The 23,609-nt window shown below is 56.3% G+C and overlaps 1 protein-coding gene across 1 annotated transcript in view; it reads left to right on the top strand.

Moving 5' to 3' along the window:
* LRP1 (LDL receptor related protein 1) overlaps positions 1-23,609 on the top strand; it is an 85,706-nt gene that overhangs the window by 36,344 nt on the left and 25,753 nt on the right. The window contains exons 16-42 of the mRNA XM_035256344.3: positions 1,376-1,516; positions 1,662-1,787; positions 2,536-2,652; positions 3,067-3,147; positions 4,780-4,947; positions 8,710-8,892; positions 9,321-9,521; positions 11,206-11,451; positions 11,652-11,849; positions 12,781-12,985; positions 13,165-13,329; positions 13,944-14,188; positions 14,471-14,602; positions 14,890-15,117; positions 15,302-15,476; positions 15,567-15,661; positions 15,899-16,048; positions 16,236-16,376; positions 16,717-16,851; positions 18,612-18,743; positions 18,979-19,113; positions 19,291-19,420; positions 19,543-19,669; positions 20,048-20,199; positions 20,278-20,402; positions 20,726-21,103; positions 22,457-22,646. Coding sequence (XP_035112235.3) covers positions 1,376-1,516; positions 1,662-1,787; positions 2,536-2,652; positions 3,067-3,147; positions 4,780-4,947; positions 8,710-8,892; positions 9,321-9,521; positions 11,206-11,451; positions 11,652-11,849; positions 12,781-12,985; positions 13,165-13,329; positions 13,944-14,188; positions 14,471-14,602; positions 14,890-15,117; positions 15,302-15,476; positions 15,567-15,661; positions 15,899-16,048; positions 16,236-16,376; positions 16,717-16,851; positions 18,612-18,743; positions 18,979-19,113; positions 19,291-19,420; positions 19,543-19,669; positions 20,048-20,199; positions 20,278-20,402; positions 20,726-21,103; positions 22,457-22,646 — 4,501 coding nt within the window. The remainder of the gene's footprint in view (positions 1-1,375; positions 1,517-1,661; positions 1,788-2,535; positions 2,653-3,066; positions 3,148-4,779; positions 4,948-8,709; positions 8,893-9,320; positions 9,522-11,205; positions 11,452-11,651; positions 11,850-12,780; positions 12,986-13,164; positions 13,330-13,943; positions 14,189-14,470; positions 14,603-14,889; positions 15,118-15,301; positions 15,477-15,566; positions 15,662-15,898; positions 16,049-16,235; positions 16,377-16,716; positions 16,852-18,611; positions 18,744-18,978; positions 19,114-19,290; positions 19,421-19,542; positions 19,670-20,047; positions 20,200-20,277; positions 20,403-20,725; positions 21,104-22,456; positions 22,647-23,609) is intronic.

Genomic DNA, 23,609 nt, shown 5'->3' with positions numbered 1-23,609 from the left:
GCTGGAATTACAGGTGTGAGCCACCACACCCAGCTTGGAAGCAGCATTTTTGTGGCTAAAATATATTTCATTTGGTAAATTTCATTTCATTTACTCAACCGTTTCTCTACTGTTGGATGTCTAGGTTATTTCCAGTTTTTTGTTATAATCACAGCCCAGTGCTGGACTATGTGCTCAGCACTGTTGTAGGCGTGTCCCTTGCAGTAATTTGTTTACTCCTAAAAACATCCTGTTGGTAAAGGTGGTTCTATTATCCCCATTTTACAGATGAAGAAACTGAGGACCAAAGTTAGAGCAGGATTTAAACCCAGAGCCCATTTTTCAATCATGCCTCTGCTATTTCTCATATCATCATGCCTACCCATATTCTGGATGGTTTCCTTACAACAGAATCCTGGAAGTGAAAATAGGTGCAGCTATAGTGTGCAGCTGAGAGGGAGTGGCTGGGGTGAGGTGAGGGCATTGGCATAGGGGGTTAAGGAACGGGTTGGTGGGCTAAGGCAATGGGAGGATCATCCACATGGAAGTTGAAGTCACCAATAATTGAACTAGGAATGATTTTGGAGAAAGTGCCAGTGAGCCAGGAGCTAAAAATCTTTACGGATGGCATGGCCTGGGAGCCTTCCAGAAGTAGAGATTAGCATGGAAGGATGGTGTAAGGGGAAGAACAGTCCAGGGACCAGCAGTGAGGAGCAAGGAGGACACATACCTCCAGGCCCACGGTCCATGGCATACGGGAGGGGAAATTGCCACCCTGGTGCCATGGGAAGTTTCAGAGATTGGGAGATGGGTCAAACTAGGAGGCTGGGCTGACACAGGAGCCCGAGCTTGTGGAGGTTACCAAAGCACAGACAAAGGAAGTAGTGATTTAGCTGCTAATGGGCCAAGACAGATAGTGGTGGTGAGGCGGACGTGCTGGGGACAGAAGGGGTGGAGCCTGCGCCGTTCTGGTGCCTGTCTTCACTCTTGCTGGTGGGGTCAATGAAACTGTGAAACAAAAAGTCCAGGGACTGGGACAGGGCCGAGGGGATTCTGGAGATGACTTCCAGGGGCGGTTCATGGAGAAGGCATGGAAGGAATAGGGAGAGCCTATTCGGTAGGGACAGAGGTATAGGGGCTGTGGACTCCATTGGACCCCATTTGATTCTCAGGCCACACTGAAGTACAGCATGTATTAAGTAGAGTAAACATCACTGTTGTTGTTTGGGAAAGAATTGCAGTTTCCATCCAGATATTTTATTCATAAAGAATTATGTACTAGAAAAAATTCTATTATTAAGAAATAGTAAAACAAACAAAAATGGTACAGAGGGCTTAGCACCTGTCCCACGACCTGGGTCTGACTCTCCCCCTCATGCTCCTGTGGTGCCCACAGCGAACCCATCCTACGTGCCTCCACCCCAGTGCCAGCCAGGCGAGTTTGCCTGTGCCAACAGCCGATGCATCCAGGAGCGCTGGAAGTGTGATGGAGACAACGACTGCCTGGACAACAGTGATGAGGCACCGGCCCTCTGCCGTGAGTCACCGCCCCACCCCGCCCCGCCCTGGTGGATGGCAGGCCTCCAGGGCAGCTCAGCTCTGGCAGTGCCTGCCCTGGGGCATGTGGGAAGCTGGGGGAGGGGCCCACCCTCTTGCTGACCCCTGACTCGTTCCCTCCCCAGATGAGCACACCTGCCCCTCAGACCGATTCAAGTGTGAGAACAACCGGTGCATCCCCAACCGCTGGCTCTGTGACGGGGACAATGACTGTGGGAACAGTGAAGACGAGTCCAACGCCACTTGTTCAGGTGTGGAATGGGGCTCAGAGCACACTAGGCTCCCCTCGGTCAAGGACACAGGGGACACGAGAGGGCCAGGCCCAGGAAAGAAAGAAAAGCGCCCAGGGACCAGGTGCGGTGGCTCATGCCTGTCACCTCAGCACTTCGGGAGGCCGAGGTGGGAGGATCACTTGAGCCCAGGAGCTCCAGATCAGCCTGGCCAACATAGTGAGACCCCATCTCTACAAAAAATAAAAAATCAGTCGGGCGTGGTGGCATGCACCTCTAGTCCCACCTACTTGAGAGGCTAAGGTGGGCTCTTAAGTGAGCCTGGGTGGTTGAGGCTGCAGTGAGCTATGGTTGCGTCACTGTACTCCAGCCTAGACAGCAGAGCAAGACATGTCTCTAAAAATAAAATAAAAGAAAGAAGAAAAGAACTTAGGGCAGAGGGGATGGAGCTCTGAGCAGGAGGGGGATCTGCTATCCCCTTCCCGGCCTGGGAAGCTGAGAGGGCTGAGCTTACAGGGGTGGAGCACAGCTCCAGACTGGAGAGGAGGAGCAAGGCAGGGCAGATCTCCTCCTGGGAAGATACCAGGGACCCCTTGAGAGACAGGGTAAGGCACCCAGTGAGACCACAGAGATGGTTTGGAATTCTCTAAGAGAAATGGTTTTGGAACCTTGGCAATAAGGGACTCCAAAGGCAGAGAATAATAGGGAAGAAGAGGCAGTGAAGAGAGGGTCGGGATAACAAGTACTCATGCCCATCCCTGCCCCCCAGCGCGCACCTGCCCCCCCAACCAGTTCTCCTGTGCCAGTGGCCGCTGCATCCCCATCTCCTGGACATGTGATCTGGATGATGACTGTGGGGACCGCTCTGACGAGTCCGCCTCGTGTGGTAAGAGGGACAGCAGAGGGAGCCAGCCTGGGCCTGGGGGAGGGGCATCCTAAGAGCATGCTGGGTGGGTGTGCAGGAGACACCTACGACTCAGTACCTGGGTGGCCTTGAGCAAGTTAATCTCGGTGGCCTCTGTGAGTTTTGCAAAATGGGGATGATAGTAGCCCCATCATCACAGCATTGTGTCTCAGCAAACTCATGCAGGAAAAGCACTCGGCACAGGTCCTGTGTCTGCTGACTCATGGGGATGAGTGAGTGGAGTTTCCAGCCAGGGCAGTGCTGTGGGGCCTTCCCCACCCTGCCTGACTGGGCTAAAGGCCGCTGGTTATGGCAGGGCCTCTGCACTCACCTGCTCTGGGCTGTAATGCTGTGTCATCTTGAAGGCCCTACTCAGCTACTCTTTCTCCCTCACAGCCTATCCCACCTGCTTCCCTCTGACTCAGTTTACCTGCAACAACGGCAGATGTATCAACATCAACTGGAGATGTGACAATGGTAAGAGCTTGCTCCCTTCACCTGCCGATTCCTAAGACAGCTCGAGGCCACAGTCAGGTCCTGCAAGGAAGACAAAGGGTTTCAGAATCCAGTGGGGCCCCCCTCCAGGACACTGAATCCCTGCTGGTTGCCTGGGAGAAAAGAGGAGAAATCAGAAATGCCGGGGGGAGCTGAGATGGACTGAGGGGAGACCCTACCTATTGCCTTTTAGTGCCATTCCTACCCCAGGCAGGGCCTGAGCTGCCCACCCTCTGGCAGGGCTCGGGGGCCAGGGAGAGACCAGTGAGACGGGCCAGAGAGGCAGAGCAAGGAGAAATTGGCACCTGACTCCTTTCTCCCTGCAAACCCCCATCTTTTGGAGTTCTTGGTGCACCCCTCGGGTTCTGGGCTTCAGGCTCGGGAGCCCACCTGACAGTGAGCCATGGATGAGATGATATCAGCCTCAAGCCACCCGGGTGATTGTGCTTGTAAATGTGCGGGCAGGTGACCGCTGTGTGTGGGTCTCAGGCTCTGTCATGTCTGTGTTGTGTTGTGATGTGCTGCCCCAGTGGCTCCTGTCTCAGCTGACGTGTGAGCGGCTGTGTTGGGTCAGGGCCACGTTGCCCCTCACCTTTGCCGTGTCTCGCGTGCCAATGGTTGCCCCGGCGGTTTCTGTGTTTCAGAGAAGGATTGTGGGGACGGCTCTGACGAAAAGACCTGTCCTGAGCCTGCCGGTCAGTGCATAGAAGCACATGCACCATCACCCAGATTCCAGCTGGCCCCAGACCCCCACAGGTTCCCCAGGCTCCCACTCCAGAGCTGCTATGATATGAAGAAAAAGCAACAGAGAGGAGGGAGAGCAGAAAGCAGAGGGAGGAAGCAAACAGTGGGCAGGAAAGAAGCAGAGAGGGCACAGGGAGCCTCTCAGAGGAAAAGAGATGACAGAGAAATGGCGACAAGAAGGCCAAAGTGTAGGGGAGGAGAGAGAAGCAAATCCAGCTGGAAAGAGGCAGGACATCATCCAAGCCACAGCCTCCACCACGTGTCCATAAATATGAGGGTCAAGACAAGCAGCCCCCACCCAAGGCCAAGAAAGCAGGAGCTTCCTTGAGCCAGCCTCAGCGAGCTCAGTCCAGAAGTGGCTCCCACCCTTGCCAGCCATAGGCAGGGCCCCTGTGAGCCAGGCACCCAGAGCACAGTACCCAGCAGTGCCAGGCTCAGGGTAGGCCTGTAAAGCCTGTCCCACCCCATTAGAGAGGCCTTATCTGCACCCCACCTACCTCTCTCCCTCCAAAACTGGAGAAACTCCTGCCTTTCCCCCAAAAGCAAGCAGACCTGTTCCCACACCTGCCAGAAAGGGGAAAGGAACGTTTCCTGTCCCCTACTTCCAGCCTTTCTGAGCTTCATCGAGGGGCCCTCCGGGAGCCTCTCCCTCCTCCCCGTCCCAGCCACTCCTCCCTCTGTCCCACCACATGGGCCATGGTGCATGCTGCAGTCTATGCAGTTTCTGTGTCTTTTCTGTTTGTTATTTTCCCAGTGTGGGGGTTGGGGTGGGCCGAGGGTGGGGTCCGGGCTGGGGGCCCAAGCTGGGATCACAGAGAAGCCTGCTCCATCAACTCCCTCGTTGCCTCTCCCCTTTTTCCCTCCATGCAGACAATGACTGTGGGGACAACAGTGACGAAGCTGGCTGCAGCCACTCCTGCTCTAGCACCCAGTTCAAGTGCAACAGTGGGCGCTGCATCCCTGAGCACTGGACCTGTGACGGCGACAATGACTGCGGAGACTACAGTGATGAGACGCACGCCAACTGCACAAACCAGGGTGGGCACCGGGGGCCCGAGGGGCGGGGATGAGGTCCAGCCCCCTGCATCAGACACCCAGCCCATCCATCTGTCTCTCCAACCCTCTGTGTGTCGGCCACTATCTGGGAGCCAGAGGTATCTTAGGCATGGCTCTTGTCCTTCAGGAGCTCCCAGTCCTATGGGAGGGGGAGGTTGCCGACACACCATTAAGATCAGGCGCTTTGCAGTTAGTGGCCTTGGGTTTGAGCTCCAGCTCTGCAGCTTATTATCTGAGTGGCCTTGAGCAAGTTACTTAATTTCCGTGGGCCTCTGAGTTTTGTCTGTGAAGTGGGGTAATAATAGTACCAACATGACAGCGTTGATGTGGGGGTTTAGTGAGATCATGCACGAAGAGCGCTCAGCACACGGCCTGTGTCTGGTAAATAGTAGCTTGAGGAAAGGATGCTTTGGGCAGGGATGAATGAGCACAAGGAGATGAGGAGGGAGAGGCTGGCTCCACAGTGCCCCAGCCTCTCCGGCCCAGCCCCAGGGGCAGTGGGGGCCTCGTTTCCTGGAGGGACGAGCCCTCTCAAGGATGCTGGCTTCCTAGCTCTGGCTTATTATTACCACGGAGGAATGTAAACTCAGAGTTGCCTTGGCTTCGGGAGAAATCAGATGTGCAGATTTTTCTGTGAAAACTACCAAATTTTTAATACTACCGTATTAGTCGCTCTCGTCTCAGTTCTGGAGGCTGGAAGTTCCAGACCCTACTGTCAGCAGGGTGTGTTCTTTCTGAGGCTGTGAGGGAGAATCTGTCCCAAGCCTCTCCCCAGCTCCGTGGTTTGCTGGCAATCTTTGCAGCTGCTTGGCTTGTCCAAGCTTGACCCGATCTCTGCCTTCGTCTTCACACGGAGTTTTCCCCATGGGCATGCCTGTCGCCAGATCCCCATTTCTCCTTTCTATGAGGACACCTGACATATTCGATTAGAATCCACCCTTATGACTTCATCTTAAGCTGACCATCTGCAAAGACAAAGGATTGTCAAATAAAGTCATAGTCATAGGTGTTATAGGTTAGGACTTAGATCTTCTTAGGAAACACAATTTAAGCCATACCAACTGGCAGCTGATTTTAGAAGTTTTAAAAGGCTGGGTGCAGGCCAGGCATGGTGACCCATGCCTATGATCCCAGCACTTTGGGAGGCTGAGGTGGGAGGATCACCTCCCCTCCCCCTGCACTCTATTCCAGCTGTGTGGCTGCCCAGGTGTTTTCTCAAGTGCCAGCATCATCCTGTCTCAGAGACTTTGCAGTGGCTGTTCCCTCTGCCTGGAGTGTGCCTCCAGGGATCCTTGGCTAGCTCTTACTTCATGCAGGCCCCTGCTCCTACGCCTTCTGCCCAGAGGCTTTCCCTGACCATCTTACCTGACCGATCACCCCCATCCCTCTCTGGCCTTTACCTGGCTTTGTCTCCATAACTTTATCAATACCTGGAATTAGAGTCTAGATATGTGGATTATGTCTTGTTAGATTTATGGGTTATGTCTTGTTAGATTTATGGGTTATGGCTTCAAGACCAATCTGGTCAACATAGCAAAACCCCATATTTGAAAAAAAAAAAGGGCTGGGTTCAGTGACTTACACCTGTAATCCCAGCACTTTGGGAGGCTGAGGAAGGAGGATCACTTGTTTCCAGGAGTTCAAGACAAGCCTGGGTAGCATAGTGAGACCTCTGTTTCTACAAAAAATAAACAAAGTTAGCTGGGCATGGTGGCATGTGCCTGTTGTTCCAGCTACTCAGAAGACTGAGGTGGGAAGATCACTTGAGTCAGGAGGTTGAGGCTGCAGTGAGCTGTGATCTTGCCACTGCACTCCAGCCTGGGCAACAGAATAAGACATTTTCTCAAAAGAAAAAAAAAAAGTTTAAAAAAAACTACAGGCCATACTCTTCCTGCAGGCCTCATCTGCCATGGACCACCAGATTACAGCTTCTGTCTTATAGAGTTAGAGCACATTGCCACCCTGTAGGAGAAGACTGGACAGTGTTGAGTGTCCATCATGAGCCCCGCCCTGAGAGGGAGGACAGAGAAGGCCACAGAAAGCTCGGGAAATAGTAACTGCGTCTCCAGGGCCATCTCTGCGAAGGGGAGGGTGAGGGGCACAGGTGATATCTCTTGAGGTTCTGAGAATGAGCCTCTGGAAGCTGTGTGGTTTGGTGAGAAGAGCTTCCTCCCCTCCCAGATAAGCTGGGCAAACTTGGGCAAGTTGCTTCCTCTGAGCCTGGGCATCTTCCTGTATGAAATGAGCTGAGGTATGCAAGGCCTGGCGTGGGAGAAGGTGTCACTAATAGGAGTAGCTCACTGTGGTGTTAAGCCGGGATGGTCTGGGGCCATCCAGGAGGACATGGGTTTAGACGGCAGGAATGGCCAGAAGGGAGAGTCTTCCAGTGGGGATGGCATGGTCTGGAGAACACGGTCATCAAGACTTAGAGGGTGAAACTGAACACTTCCGTAGGGCGACAGTGGGGCCACATAGGGCCATTCAGACCAAGGAAAAGCCTTGTGCAGGGACAGTGGGAAATGAGGCTGTCCTCAAAGGGGGAAGATGATGATAGCAGGTGAAAATCGGTCAGAGGCTTGATTTGGGAGGCACTGGGAACCTTTGAAGGATTTCGAATTTGGAAGATGCTGTGATGTACTAGGTGATTTCGGAACACAGCCCTGGAGGGAGATTAGATGGAGAAGAGGTTTGGGGGTGCCAAGAAAGGAAAATCAGCTCAGAGACTGCTGCCGGAAGTCCTAGCATGAGATGAGAGCATCTGCCGGGACCAGGGCAGGGAGGGTGGAGGAGCGGCGTGCCTATGGCGGCGCGAGTGTGGGGCTCGGCCTGGCGGTGCTCCTGCTCCTCTGGCCTCCTGAGTCATCTCAGCACAGCAGCCAGAGTGATTCTGACAACATAAGTCAGATCACGCCCCAGCCCTGCCCTGGAGCCTGTACTGGCTCCCTGCACCCTGAGAACAAATGTCAAGTCCCTCCGCATAGCTGCAGCGCCCCCTCCCTACCCCTCTGACCTGCATTCCTGCCCTCCCCTCCCCCTGCTCTCTACTCCAGCTGTGTGGCCGCACGATGTTTTCTCAAGTGCCAGCATAGTCCTGTCTCAGAGACTTTGCAGTGGCTGTTCTGTCTGCCTGGAGTGTGCCTCCAGGGATCCTTGGCTCACTCTGACCTCATGCAGGCCCATGCTCCTATGCCTTCTGCCCCAAGGCCTTCCCTGACCATCTTACCTGACTGATCACCCCCATCCCTCTCTGGCCTTTACCCAGCTTTGTCTCCATAACTTTATCAATACCTGGAATTAGAGTCTAGATTTATGGATTATGTCTTGTCTCTTCCCCCATTAGAACCTAAGCTCCATGAGAGTAAGGACTTTGGTTCACTGCTGGCCCTGGGACAGTGCCTGGCACACAGGAGGCACTCAGTAAATGTCTGTGGCATGAATGAATGAATGAAGAGGGTAAAGTGGGAGGCATCTGAGCTATGGCCTAGCAAATTGTTTCTCCAGTTGAGATCTCCTATGCCAATGCGGGGATTAGATGATATGATCGCGGGTTCCTGGAGCTATGAGGCACCTGACTCTACTATTGAGTTGGTGCTTCCAAGGAGTGTCAGCAAGGCTTGGTGGACGCTCCAGGTCTGCCTCCACTCATAGCCCCGGGCTGGGCATAGCGAGGTGGTGGGTGCAGAGCTGGGGAGGGCTGACCTGGGCAACTCCTCCCTACTGAGGCCCTCCACTGTCCCTCTGTAGCCACGAGGCCCCCCGGCGGCTGTCACACGGATGAGTTCCAGTGCCGGCTGGACGGACTGTGCATCCCCCTGCGGTGGCACTGTGATGGGGACACTGACTGCATGGATTCCAGCGATGAGAAGAGCTGTGAGGGAGTGACCCACGTCTGCGACCCCAGTGTCAAGTTTGGCTGCAAGGACTCAGGTGAAGAGGAGGCTTGGAAGGCACCTGGAAGGGCATAGTGTGGGCAGGAGGAGACCGTGTTGAAAGCAGAGTAGTGGCAAGGGGGATGGCACTGTGCTGTGTGGATTGAGGCTGGGGACAGTGCAAGGCAAAAGAGTCCAGAGGAAGCTTGTATATCATGGGTGGGGCAGGCACGAAGGGCAGGGCCCGCACAGAGGACCTGAGGAGCCGAAACCCTTGCTGGAGTTGAACTTCAGCACCTCCGGTGGCAGATTCCTGCCTTCTTTGTTGCCTATGTGAATTTGACCAAAACAAGCCTCAGTGTTCCTCCTGGACCCCACAGCGTTAACAGTCCCGACCCTATTAGCAAAGTCCATGGGGTCTAGAAGGAAGGGCAGGGAGAGCCCCAGTTCCTGGGCCTGGCCCTTCATCATGCACCTGCCCCTCAGCTCGGTGCATCAGCAAAGCGTGGGTGTGCGATGGCGACAACGACTGCGAAGATAACTCAGATGAGGAGAACTGCGAGTCCCTGGCCTGCAGGCCACCCTCGCACCCCTGTGCCAACAACACCTCGGTCTGCCTGCCCCCTGACAAGCTGTGCGACGGCAACGACGACTGTGGCGACGGCTCGGATGAGGGCGAGCTCTGTGGTGAGGCCTGGCCCAGGGGAGGATGGGGAGGCTGGCTGGGTAGGAGTCTGGGCCAGGGCCGGTCTCAGGGGCACGGTCCTTGGTCTAGGAGAGAGCAGCTCTGGCGGCCCAGCAGGCAAGCAGCACCCAGAGGGGTCACCAGTAGCTTGTGTGGACCTGGTGCTCCCCATGGCGCTATGCTGAGTGAGCCATGCCATCAGAGCAGTTTATTTTTTTATTTTAATTTTTATTATACTTTAAGTTCTTGGGTCCCTGTGCAGATCGTGCAGGATTGTTACGGGTATACACATGCCATGGTGGTTTGCTGCATCCATCCCCCCGTCACCTACATTAGGTATTTCTCCTAATGTTATCCCTCCCCAAACCCCCCACCCCCTGCTATCCCTCCCCTGGCTCCCCCACCCACCAAGAGCAGTTTAGGCAAAGGCATCCATGGGGGCCAAGTGCTCTGTCCTCTCCGTTTTACAGATGAGAGCACTGAGGCACAGAGGGGTTCCATAGTGGTCCCCCAGACCTGGGCTAAGGTCCACAGCTCCTAAACTGCTGTGGAGACACAGACCTGTCGCCCACATGAAAACCACAGAGAGGTGCAGAGTGATCTTGTGAACGAAGGCACTAGGGTTGAGGGCTGATGGTCAGGGCGGGCTTCCTGGAGGTTGTGGGGATTGCATGGGGTTCCCAAGGACAGACAGAACTACCATGAGTGAGAAGGCACGGGGGTAGGTGCAGTGGCTCACCTGTCATCCCAGCACTGTGGGAGGCTGAGGCAGGCAGATCACCTGAGCTCAGGAATTCGAGACCAGCCTGGCCAACGTGGCAAAACCCTGCCTCTACAAAAAATACAAAAATTAGTCAGGTGTGATGGTATGTGTCTGTAATCCCAGCAACTCAGGAGGCAGAGGCAGGAGAATTGCTTGAACCCGGAAGGTGGAGGCGGAGGTTGCAGTGAGCCGAGATCCTGCCACTGCACTCCAGCCTGGGTGACAGAGCAAGATCCTGTCTTAAACAAACACACAAACAAAAAGAAGGCAAGGGGAGGAGGGTGTCCATTCAAGACCAAAAGAAATGAGATTGGGGGAATCCAGGAGTCAGGGAGAAGCATGTGGTATGACTACGGGACGAGGAGCAGAGCAGCCTTATCTGGTCCTCTTAGCCAGGCAGTACCCCCAGTTCCTTGGGAGGGAGGAGTGGAAGATAAGGCTATAGGGACTGGCTGGGAGAACTGCCGACAGGCCATCAGTCAGGCTGGCAGGTTCCAGGGTGTGCCAGAGGACCCAAGGAAGGATAGGCCCTGCAGCACCCCACCTGAAGCCCCTCCAAATCAGGAGAACTCAGCACGAGGGGACTGGACCTAAGGACCTCCCAGGGAGGCAAAATGCTGTGGCGGCCACCCTTGGCCCAAGAAGGGAGGGACATATCAAGACCAGACAGATATTGAGGGGTGCTCCCTGTGGGAAGGGCAGGCATGGTGCCAGCTGGTAGGTGCAGGGGTCCCAACCCTGGTCCTGAGGGAGCCCAGGAAGTCCTGGGCTGAGGCTCAGCAGTAATGGAGATGAAGGGGGCTGTGGGCAGGGCACGAGGACTTGGTCCAGGCTGCCCAGGACTTGGGACCCAGCAGGGCTGTGCTTCTGCCTCCTCTCAGCTTCTGACCCTGGGTCTGTGCCCTGCCTGCCCCCTCCCCCAGACCAGTGCTCTCTGAATAACGGTGGCTGCAGCCACAACTGCTCGGTGGCACCTGGCGAAGGCATTGTGTGTTCCTGCCCTCTGGGCATGGAGCTGGGGCCTGACAACCACACCTGCCAGATCCAGAGCTACTGTGCCAAGCATCTCAAATGCAGCCAGAAGTGCGACCAGAACAAGTTCAGCGTGAAGTGCTCCTGTTACGAGGGCTGGGTCCTGGAGCCTGACGGCGAGAGCTGCCGCAGCCTGGGTGAGATGACAGTGAGGTGTGGTGGGGCAGGCTGGGGCAGGCCCCTGAGCTGCAGTGGGCTGGGCTTGGTGGCCAGGTGCCAAAGGCTGAGTTATCCACCAGAGCCCCCAGTGCCTGGACCAGCAGAGACCTGCCTTCACCCGGACAGGGTGCACGCAGGCAGCTAGCCCCCTCCTGACGTCACATCCCTCCCACCCCAGACCCCTTCAAGCCGTTCATCATCTTCTCCAACCGCCATGAGATCCGGCGCATCGACCTTCACAAAGGGGACTACAGCGTCCTGGTGCCCGGCCTGCGCAACACCATCGCCCTGGACTTCCACCTCAGCCAGAGCGCCCTCTACTGGACCGATGTTGTGGAGGACAAGATCTACCGCGGGAAGCTGCTGGACAACGGAGGTGACTACTGATGGCTGCAGAGGAGATGCACGCAGATGCAGGCGCAACACTTAGAAGCTAGGGGCCACGGGTCCCATCCAAGGGGCCCCAAAGCAGAGGCTTAGCTCCCCCATCCCCCACAATTCTGTTAATTGGGTTAGATTTTGCTGTGGGTCTCCATGCCTGATGCCCCGTAATTATCGTCAGCAGAACTGCCAGCCTAATAATTAACAAAATGATTGGCCTTACCTTGGAATGGCCTGGAGCTCTGCTCCCCAGATCCTGGAATTGCAGGCTTGAAAGGAAAAAGCCACTTAGGAGAGGCGTACCTGAACCCTGCCTTCTGTCCCAGGCAGCATGGCACACCCCAGACTTTCTTCAGTCACTCTCGATCGTGCCCACTGTACACATGGGGAAGTGGGCATGTAGCAGTGATCAAAACAGGCTGCTTTCAGCTGTGTGGTCAAAGAAGGTCCCCTGAGAAGGTGATATCTGAGCAAAGACTTGGAAGAGGCACATTTTACTAGAGAAGTTTGTATTGTTTGTAATAAGGAAAACTTGAAACCATTACAAATGTCAATCAACAAGGGGAGACTAAGCAAACTGCAATGATATTCACACTGTGCAACAGTCTAAAACAGCAAGGTACACACATAATGTATTAGCATGGAAAATCTTTATGGCAGTCAATTGAGCTCAGGCAGTTGAGGCTGCAGTGAGCCATGATCATGCCACTGCACTCTAGCATTGGTAACAGAACAAGACCCTATTTCAAAAAAAAAAAAAAAATTCGGGGGAGACAATAGGAGTCCTACTGTTGAATGTGGGTACATCAGAAACTTTGGCAGAAGTACCAGGGTTGAGAGTGGGTCATTGAGGGCTCCTGGGATTTCACACATTCATGCACAGTTTTCCAGGAGATGCTAACCTTTCACTGCCCTCTATTCTCCAGCCTTGACTAGTTTTGAGGTGGTGATTCAGTACGGCCTGGCCACACCCGAAGGCCTGGCTGTAGACTGGATTGCAGGCAACATCTACTGGGTAGAGAGTAACCTGGACCAGATCGAGGTGGCCAAACTGGATGGGACCCTGCGGACCACCCTGCTGGCCGGTGACATTGAACACCCAAGGGCAATTGCACTGGATCCCCGGGATGGGTGAGGACCGTGCCCCACCCTCTCCTGTCCCCATGGCCCCCCTGAAGTCCCATTCAGCCTGGCCAGAGACATCTGACTCCTCAGTGCCATTCGCCTCCTCCCACCCTCTACCTAGGATCCCACACAGTCCCTCCCTGAGAGCCCCAACTGTAGCCCTCCTGACCCTCCCCACTCCCCAGGATCCTGTTTTGGACAGACTGGGATGCCAGCCTGCCCCGCATCGAGGCAGCCTCCATGAGTGGGGCCGGGCGCCGTACCGTGCACCGGGAGACGGGTTCGGGGGGCTGGCCCAACGGGCTCACCGTGGACTACCTGGAGAAGCGCATTCTTTGGATTGACGCCAGGTCAGCACCCTCTACACCCTGGGGAGGCCCAAGTCTGTGGCACCAGGACAGGGTGCGGAGGGACCTGCAGTGACGAGGGTGGTGAGAATCCCCACAGGAACCAGCAACAATGGCAAAGGACTGGGCATAGGAGAAAGACGGAGGGGAGTGGCGAGGCTGGGCTGAGGGGAGGGGTCGGGTGGAGGAGGAAGCAAGGCCGTCAGCTGTGGTTATTCTTGCTGTGCCATCCTCTCCACTCACCAGTCCTCTCCACTCTGTCTCCTCTGCTAGGGCCGTGTCTGCCCAGAGGGAGGGGAAACTGCTTTCTAACTGGTCTGCCCAGGGATGTTGCCTTTTTTTGACTTTCATCAAAGCCCTGAGTGCTGATAGCAGCCCTGGGGAGAAGTGACTAAAAGATTCCCTTGGGGCTTGGGAATCGGGGCCTGAGAGCTGAACCCGGGACCTCTTGGGTTCTCACACCCTGGTCCTTCTGTCTGTCTTCTCCGGCCCACGGGGCTTAGGGCAGGGAACGGTCTTGTGCTCTTCGCTGGGAGGACTGTGGCCAGGGCACAGAGGGTGGGCACCTGGGCAGAGATCCCAGCTGACATCCTCATTCTGCTCTGTCATGCTCTCAGGTCAGATGCCATTTACTCAGCCCGTTACGACGGCTCTGGCCACATGGAGGTGCTTCGGGGACACGAGTTCCTGTCGCACCCATTTGCAGTGACGCTGTACGGGGGGGAGGTATACTGGACTGACTGGCGAACAAACACGCTGGCTAAGGCCAACAAGTGGACCGGCCACAATGTCACCGTGGTGCAGAGAACCAACACCCAGCCCTTTGACCTGCAGGTGTACCACCCGTCCCGGCAGCCCATGGGTAAGGGGCCTGGGGCCTCCAGCAGCCAGAGGGAGCCAGCAGCCTCTTTAGAAGCTCTTAGGAGAGGAGAGGAGAGGGCAGTGAGAACAGGAGCGAGTCCGTGCATTGATGGCAGGGTCGGTGCATTGATGGCAGGGTTGGGCAGGCTGTTGACAGAGGAGGGTCTAGCAGCAGGGGGTGCTGGAACAAGGGGAGGAGAATGGGCGAGGAGGGGGTGGTCCATTTAGGGAGCAGCGAGTCACAGGATGTTCAGGCTTCTTCTCTTCCCCACCCTGCCCCCAGCTCCCAATCCCTGCGAGGCCAATGGGGGCCGAGGCCCCTGCTCCCACCTGTGTCTCATCAACTACAACCGGACCGTGTCCTGTGCCTGCCCCCACCTCATGAAGCTCCACAAGGACAACACCACCTGCTATGGTAGGAGCCCCTCCCTCCAGAGCCAGTGGTCAGCTGAGGCTGGAGGGAAGGCCGCAGGCCCCAGGCTCCTGGTTGTCAGCGAAGGCAGTCCCAGTCAGGAGCGTCCCGATAGGAGTGGCTCCAGAGACAGCCACTGTGAGAAGGGGCTGCAGGTGTGCCGGGGGCGTGTCCATGGAACCAAGGGTCATAGCAAATAGGTGGATCCAGAAGAAGGCAGGGCCTGAAACTGGGCGGGCGGGAAACACGGAGGCAGGGACTGCCCTCAGTGACCAGCCGGTGCCCCACAGAGTTTAAGAAGTTCCTGCTGTACGCACGTCAGATGGAGATCCGAGGTGTGGACTTGGATGCCCCCTACTACAACTACATCATCTCCTTCACGGTGCCCGACATCGACAACGTCACCGTGCTGGACTACGATGCCCGCGAGCAGCGTGTGTACTGGTCCGACGTGCGGACACAGGCCATCAAGCGGGCCTTCATCAACGGCACTGGCGTGGAGACAGTCGTCTCTGCAGGTCCTTCCTGGCCCTGGACGCCCACCAGTGGGCATGGGCACCCCCACCCACCTCTTGCTCCCAACCCTCCCAGTCCTGTTCCCCTCAGTGCTTCAGCCCTGGTTTCCTGATCCCTCTTCTCCAGAAAGCACACAGGCTCCCCTCCTGACCCACCACCCAACTGACTCCCTACTTGTGTCCCCAGACTTGCCAAATGCCCACGGGCTGGCTGTGGACTGGGTCTCCCGAAACCTGTTCTGGACAAGCTATGACACCAATAAGAAGCAGATCAATGTGGCCCGGCTGGACGGCTCCTTCAAGAACGCAGTGGTGCAGGGCCTGGAGCAGCCCCATGGCCTTGTCGTCCACCCTCTGCGTGGGTCGGTCTAGGGCCCAGGGCTGGGGAGCATGGGGTGCAGGGCTGGGAAGAAGAGGACCCTGACCCTTCCCTCTTGGCCCCCTCCCCCCAGGAAGCTCTACTGGACCGATGGTGACAACATCAGCATGGCAAACATGGATGGAAGCAGTCGCACTCTGCTCTTCAGTGGCCAGAAGGGCCCCGTGGGTAAGAGCTTCCCTGCTCACCCCCACAGCCCTTCCTTAGTTCCTTGACTAGGAGCTGCTCGAAGGTTCCCTCCTTGGCCTCTCAGCCTCCCTGGAGCCCCAGCTTAGTGCCTGTTCTTACCACCTGTCCCCCCACCCTCCCCCGACAGCCACACGCTCTTGCATACATCCTCTGCTCCCATCCCTGGATCCCCAGCCCCAGGCCAGACTCCCTGGCAGTGACACCCCCCTTTTCCAGGCCTGGCTATTGACTTCCCTGAAAGCAAACTCTACTGGATCAGCTCCGGGAACCATACCATCAACCGCTGCAACCTGGATGGGAGTGGGCTGGAGGTCATCGACACCATGCGGAGTCAGCTGGGCAAGGCCACCGCCCTGGCCATCATGGGTGAGGGCCGCTGGGTGAAGCAGAGACGGCACGGAGCAGGCTGGACGAGACCCACTGGGAGACGGGGGCTGGCTTGGGGCAGTCTGTCACCCTGTGGGGCGGGCCTGATGACTTAGGGCCAACGGGCCCTCCAGGAGAGCTGGGTGTGGGGCCTTCCCATGGGTCTCATCCCCTCCTGCTGCCCCAGGGGACAAGCTGTGGTGGGCAGATCAGGTGTCAGAGAAGATGGGCACGTGCAATAAGGCTGACGGCTCAGGCTCCGTGGTTCTGCGGAACAGCACCACCCTGGTGATGCACATGAAGGTCTACGATGAGAGCATCCAGCTGGGTAGGCACGAGGCCGGGCGGGGCAACAGGGGAGGCTCTGGAGCTGCAGGGCTGTGGGGCAAGGGAGTGAGCGGGAAAGAAAGCAGGTTAGGCTGCACCCACCACCCAAAGGGGCTCATTGTTTCCTTCCTGCAAAGGCACCTTATAGGCTCCCAGCAGCCCTGGTCACAAGGCCAGGGGTCCAGGAGGACAGAAAACCTGAGAGCTGGGTGGGGTGGTGACCCCGTTAGGTCCAGAGTGAAGGCAGTGACTGTCCTGCTTCTGTGCAGCCCAGGTTTGACTCTGAGGTCCAAAGGAGGGCCACCTAACACCCTGTCCCTCTGTCTCCCACCTGCCCCTAGACCATAAGGGCACCAACCCCTGCAGTGTCAACAACGGTGACTGCTCCCAGCTCTGCCTGCCCACGTCAGAGACAACCCGCTCCTGCATGTGCACAGCCGGCTACAGCCTCCGGAGTGGCCAGCAGGCCTGTGAGGGTCAGTGCCGGGCTCTCCTCCCAGCCTTGTCCCAGTTCCCCAACCCTGACCCCTTCTACCCTACAGCCCCACTTTCTCTTCTTACCTTGGGGACAAGACTGCATTTATCATGTAGGGGACACTGAACCATGAGGTGGCTATGACTTTCCAATGCCTGCAGTAGGATTTTGGAAAAATAGATGTCAGCAGGCAGATCAGGGGCAGCTGCATGGAAGAGGCCTTCTTTGAGCTGGGTGTTACAGGACAAGTAGGATTTGGATGTATGGCTCAAAGGAGAGGGAACTGTACACAAGACAAGGTATGTGCAGGGGCCCCAGCCAAGAATGATGGCCAGAGTGTGGGAAGGTCCTGGAGATAAGGCTGTGAGGTAGGGCAGGACTCCTGTGTTCAGCCAGGAGTGCCTGGAAAGTGATGTTTGAGGAGGATTAACCTGTCGGCATTGGGGGAGGGAGAAACAGGTGGTTAAACCAGTTAGGAGGCTGTTAGGAGTAATGGGAGTGTGAGGAGATGATGAGCCTGGGCTGGGCTTAGCAAGGGTTGAAGAGAAGGAATGAAACTCAGATGCATTTCACAAGAACTGATTTATGAGCTTGCCAGGGGACAGCATTTCCCAAAAGTGCACTCCTAGGAGCCTTCCTTTTTGACGTGGGTAGATTTTACCAAAAGAAACTCTGGGTTGAACAAAGTCTAAAAGCGTTTTGTGCTGCAGAACTTCTCAGAGCCTTGAATATGTTCATGTGTGCTGAGAATTTTTCAAGTATTTGGGGTTTTCCAAAACACGCTTGACCATTCATTCCTCTTTTCATGGAGTCTGAGCAACCCCGGCCCATTTGGAGATTCACTTTTGGACAGGCTGTATCAAAGGGGTAAAGGCAAGGGGGGATTTTGAGCTGCATTGGTAGCAGTGCCTCAAGACCTGGGAAAGCTGGGTCTGGTGCTATGGTTCACCTGTAATCCCAGCACTTTGGGAGGCCGAGGCAGGCAGATCACTTGAGGTCAGGAATTTGAGACCAGCCTGGCCTACATGGCAAAACTCTGTCTCTACTAAAAGCACAAAAATTAGCTGGGCATGGTGGTAGGCACCTGTAATCCCAGCTACTCAGAAGGCTGAGGCACAAGAATCTCTTGGACTGTGGAGGTGGAGGTTGCAGTGGGCTGAGATTGTACCACTGCACTCCAACCTGGGCGACAGATCAAGACTCCGTCTCAAAAAAAAAAAGAAAGAAAGAAAGAAAAAGAAATAGAAAAAGTGAGAATGAGACTGGCTTAGAAGTGACCTTGGTTGAGTTTTAGGTGTTGGAGAGAGGGTGAGGGTGTGGCATAGACCAGACAGAGGGCGGACAAAGAGGAAACTAGGGTCAGGCTGAGTGCCAAACTGGAAGTCTAGATTTTGGGGTCACCTAGTCCTGATTGTCTGGCCTGAACTCTCAGACCTTCCTAAGAGACTCTGGAGGGTGCAGGGTTGCTCTGGGTGGAGGCCAGCAGAGCACAAGGTGAGAAATCAAAGTCTCTTCTGTCCTCTCCTGGTGGCTAGGGGTACTGCAGGTGGTTCCCCAGAGCTACCTGCTAGGTGAGCTTCCTCCCTGCCCCGTGCTCTGGCCTTAGGCTAGAATGTGCGTGTTTGGGTGGAGGATAGGGGTGATGGCAGTGAGAGTGGGGGGAGATATCAAAAAAGAAGCAGAGAACAGTTGGAGGGTGACAGGAACCAAGCTTAAAGGAGTGTTGGTGATACCCATGCCTTAAGTGTCCTTGTGTTTCAGGCGTGGGTTCCTTTCTCCTGTACTCTGTGCATGAGGGAATCAGGGGAATTCCCCTGGATCCCAACGACAAGTCAGATGCCCTGGTCCCAGTGTCGGGGACCTCGCTGGCTGTCGGCATCGACTTCCATGCTGGTGAGCCATTTGGTGGCAAAGGGAATTGGGCGTGACCTGGGAGCTTTAGGGGTGGTGTGATGTGCCCTAGGGGCCCAGTGAGAGGCTGCCTGACTGGCTAACCCCCCTCCACCTCCCCTTCCAAGCATCTGGCCCCTCTGGCAGTCTCTCACCTCTGTCCTGAGCCTTGTGAGATTTTGACCCTCGCCTTACCCTGCCTTATTGGGCATCCCCATGTTACCTCCTCCACCTCCAGAAAATGATACCATCTACTGGGTGGACATGGGTCTGAGCACGATCAGCCGGGCCAAGAGGGACCAGACATGGCGTGAGGACGTGGTGACCAATGGCATTGGCCGCGTGGAGGGCATCGCAGTGGACTGGATCGCAGGTGAGCAGTGGGTGGGTTCGTGGAGCTTGAGGTGTGGCGGAGGACTGGGGAAACGTGGCGGGAGGAGGAGTCGGTGGGAGCAGGAGGAGGAGCTGCAGGGATACCTGGGGGCTCAGAGGACGCCAGTTCCACCTGTCCTCACCCAACCTCCCTGAGCCCCACCAACTCCCTCCTTAGGCAACATCTACTGGACGGACCAGGGCTTCGATGTCATCGAGGTTGCCCGGCTCAATGGCTCTTTCCGCTACGTGGTGATCTCCCAGGGTCTAGACAAGCCCCGGGCCATCACCGTCCACCCGGAGAAAGGGTGAGGAGCTGGACAGACTGGCTTGGGTCTGGCCTTGTCATTCTGCCCACAGCCCATGCTGATGAGGCCCTGTCTCCTCCAGGGTCTGGGGACTGACTCCTACTTCCATCCCCACCCCACAGGTACTTGTTCTGGACTGAGTGGGGTCAGTATCCACGTATTGAGCGGTCTCGGCTGGATGGCACAGAACGCGTGGTGCTGGTCAATGTCAGCATCAGCTGGCCCAACGGCATCTCTGTGGACTACCAGGTTCGCTCGCCGACTTGGCTCTGGAGCCGATGGTAGATCCCTGCCTGATCCAGGGCCCTGCTCCCTGTGATGATCCCATTCCGGAAGACAGAGCCCAGGGGATGTCACGGGGTCTCCTGGCCCAGCCCCCACCCAGAATAGGGTTCCTGCTACCTGAGATGATGGCCGGGGGTCACTCAGAAGTGGAGAGCAGGGAGTGGAGGGACATCTGGAGGTTGCCTTGTCAGCAGGGCAGAGGGCAGGAGCGTATGCAGGAGGCAGGAGTGAGTGGGGGAGGCTGAACCGAGGGCCCCACTCTAGCCCACGAACTCCCTGCTGCCCCAGATATGGGGCTGGCATCGAGTGCAGCCTGGAGGTGAGGGTGCCTCTGGCCTATAGGATGGGAAGCTGTACTGGTGCGATGCACGGACAGACAAGATTGAGCGGATCGACCTGGAGACGGGTGAGAACCGCGAGGTGGTTCTGTCCAGCAACAACATGGACATGTTTTCAGTGTCTGTGTTTGAGGATTTCATCTACTGGAGTGACAGGTGAGGGCTCTATCCTGGCCTCCTCAGCTCATCTTTCCCTTCCCTCCTGGCTCTGCTGATGCCCTGTCCTTCCTTCAGGACTCACGCCAATGGTTCCATCAAGCGCGGGAGCAAAGACAATGCCACAGACTCTGTGCCCCTGCGAACCGGCATTGGGGTCCAGCTTAAAGACATCAAAGTCTTCAACCGGGACCGGCAGAAAGGTGAGGCCGGGGCTCAGGGCTGGGTAAAGAGGGGAGAGGGACTCTGGCCTGGGCTTATGCTCTCCAGGGAACCCAGAGTGAGAGGGCTGGGAGACAAGTTAGACCTATGGGGCACTTTTTGATGGCCCGAGAGACCCAGGGATGGGGGGAAAGGCTGAGGCACTCTGGGACAGATCTGGGCATTGGGCTCTGGGCTCTGGAGGGTGGTCCAAGCTGGGAACACTGAGGCAGTAGGCAGAGCTTTTGCTGAAGCCTGGATGACAAAGGCACCAGCGAGCCTTTCCCAAGGCAGGCCCTGCCCTCTGTGACCTCCCCTCCCCCAGGCACCAACATGTGCGCGGTGGCCAATGGTGGGTGCCAGCAGCTGTGCCTCTACCGGGGCCGTGGGCAGCGGGCCTGCGCCTGTGCCCATGGGATGCTGGCTGAAGACGGAGCGTCGTGCCGCGAGTATGCTGGCTACCTGCTCTACTCCGAGCGCACCATCCTCAAGAGCATCCACCTGTCAGATGAGCACAACCTCAATGCACCCGTGCAGCCCTTCGAGGACCCTGAGCACATGAAGAATGTCATCGCCCTGGCCTTTGACTACCGGGCAGGCACCTCTCCGGGCACCCCCAATCGCATCTTCTTCAGTGACATCCACTTTGGAAACATCCAGCAGATCAACGACGATGGCTCCAGGAGGATCACCATTGTGGAGAGTGAGCCCAGACCCCAAGTCTTCCCCAGAAGTGGGACGTGGGGTGGGGAGCAGCGCAAACTCTCACACCCCAGCAGTCACTCTCCCCTGGGTCCGAATCCCAGTGGCTGCAGCTTAGCCGAACCCCACTGCACCCCTGCATTACATGACTCCTGACTGCAGTCAGCATCAGGCCCTCTTCATCCCGCTGCCGCTGGTCCTAGTTCTGCCTTCAGGGCTGCACAGCACAAACCAGAGGTCTCTGTGGAGCCTAGCGCTCACACACCCAGGCTGCAGAGACGGGGCTGAGCTCCAGTCACTTGGGGTTTCAGTAACTTGGGTCAGTTTCCTGCTCTCGCCAAACCTGAGCCTTCTCATCTGCATGGTGAGACAGGATTCCCTGAGCAGCTACGCATGAAGGCTTAGCTCAGCGAAGCTGGGGATGGAGTGTGTGCTCTGGAAAGAGCAGCTGCAGTGTCAGGGCTGTCATCATAGGATGGTCTTTCAGCGCTTTGAAAACTACATCCCACTACATTTTCTCTTCTTCAGCCTGGATACTACTAGGTCCTTTGACTCACTCATTTGCTCATCTATTCATTAAGCTGGTCCATAGAGACCTGCCAGGCACTGAACCAGGTGCTACATTTACAGACGTGTCCTTCCAGCCTTCTCTGGGACGTTTTCTGCTGCACACAGTCCAGCCCACATGTCTGCCTAAAAATGTAGCATCCGAAGCTAAACTCGGTACTGCATGCTCGCACCTTGGTCAGGAGACACTAGCAGATCAATCCCCAGTCCCCTGGAAGGGATGCCCCCTCCCCTCTGGCTGTTTGCAGACCACACCATAGCATGGCCTTTTGGCAGCCACCATCGCTTTCAGCCACTAACACTCGAGTGTTTTCTCTGACACTGCTGTTCAGCTGTGTCTCTCACTCTGCCTTGGTTCTTTAACCTGAGTTTAAGATGTCTGCTTTATAAAATAATCCCGTTCAGGATCTTTTTAAGTAGGGGACTCCCCAGCACAGCCCAAGTATGATTTGATTTCCTGAAATCTACATTACACTTAACTCAGCAGAACTGCACCTCCAGAAAAGTGCAACCACACCGGGAAGACCAATTGCCCTGAGTAGGGAGACTGAGGGAGAGGGTCGGGAGGTGACCACAGGTCATTTGGGTGGGGACAGCAGAGGTCGGGGGCAATGAGTCAGACCCTGGTACCCTTGAGCCCTCCTCTCTGCTCTACCTCATTCACTCCCATCCCCCACACTTCCCCTTCCAGCCAGGAGAGCACATGCCCCAGCCCATCTCCAGGGCTCCTGTGCAGGCTGCCCTCTGGCCCCCCTCCCAACCCACGTCTGCTCCTGTCTCTTCACAGATGTGGGCTCCGTGGAAGGCCTGGCCTATCACCGTGGCTGGGACACTCTCTACTGGACAAGCTACACAACATCCACCATCACACGCCACACAGTGGACCAGACCCGCCCGGGGGCCTTCGAGCGTGAGACTGTCATCACCATGTCTGGAGATGACCACCCTCGAGCCTTTGTGTTGGACGAGTGCCAGAAGTGAGCTGCTGCCTGGGAATGGGGGTAGCAGGGAGAGGTGGGCCTTGGGACGAAAGAAACTCCCCAGGCAGACCCAGGCAGGTGTGCAGGAGAGGCGGGCCCTCCCCTGAGCTCCACCATTCCCTGCTGTGTAACCTGAGGGGAGTTGCAAAAGCTTCCTAAGCTTCAGGTTCCTATTCTGTGATACAAGCCTGCTAAGATTTCACAAAGGGATGCTCTGCCTCTGTGATTGATTCATTCATCAGAGTGCCATTTTGGAGGCACAGGGTAGGGCCTCTAGCTCTGGGATCCAAAGCCTCAGGCAAAGAATGTTCATGGAACTTCTTGTACTGAAGCCTCAGGCTGGGCCTGTCAAGCCACCTAGTTGGGGTGAGCAGTCACACTTGTGGGAAGCATGGTGACTGGCACAGGGCTATACACAGTGACCACAGGTATCATGGAAGCGGTAGATTGGCACAGAGCCTGGAATTGGGAAAGACGTGGAAGGCCAGCTCAGACGGGGAAGTGATGTGAGTGAAAGCCTGAAGAAGGGCAAGTTCAAGGCATGGAGGACAGAGGGGACTTCTACACGCTATGAGACGTAGGCAGTCCTGAGGCCAGCCAGGAGTGAAGTTAGGGTGTAGAGAGATTAGGAGCACAAGCCAGGAAGGGGTGGGAGGAAGCACCCGGGGGCGGGTGTCCTGGAGTGTCCACCCTTATCCCGGCTGTTTGGGCCTCTAGTGACCCACCCCCTTGCCTTAGGGATCCTGGCCACATGTAAGCAACATGCTTTTCACAATTTAGCAGTGGTTGAAATGTTTTTCAAAAGCTTTATTAGGAAACGAAGAGGTAAACACAACCCACAGCTGCTCTATAGAGTTGTGAGTGTCCCAGACCCAGGCGGCCCCACCGAAGTCAGTCACGTCCAACTTGGTTCAAGGGCCCTCTGTTCCCTCCTGCCTCTGTTGTCCGGCACATCTGCAG

Source organism: Callithrix jacchus, chromosome 9 (genome assembly GCF_049354715.1).
Source record: "Callithrix jacchus isolate 240 chromosome 9, calJac240_pri, whole genome shotgun sequence".
NCBI classification, from domain to species: Eukaryota; Metazoa; Chordata; class Mammalia; order Primates; family Cebidae; genus Callithrix; species Callithrix jacchus.
Note: the sequence above shows the minus strand (reverse complement) of the source record. Positions and strands in the feature narration are given on the sequence as shown.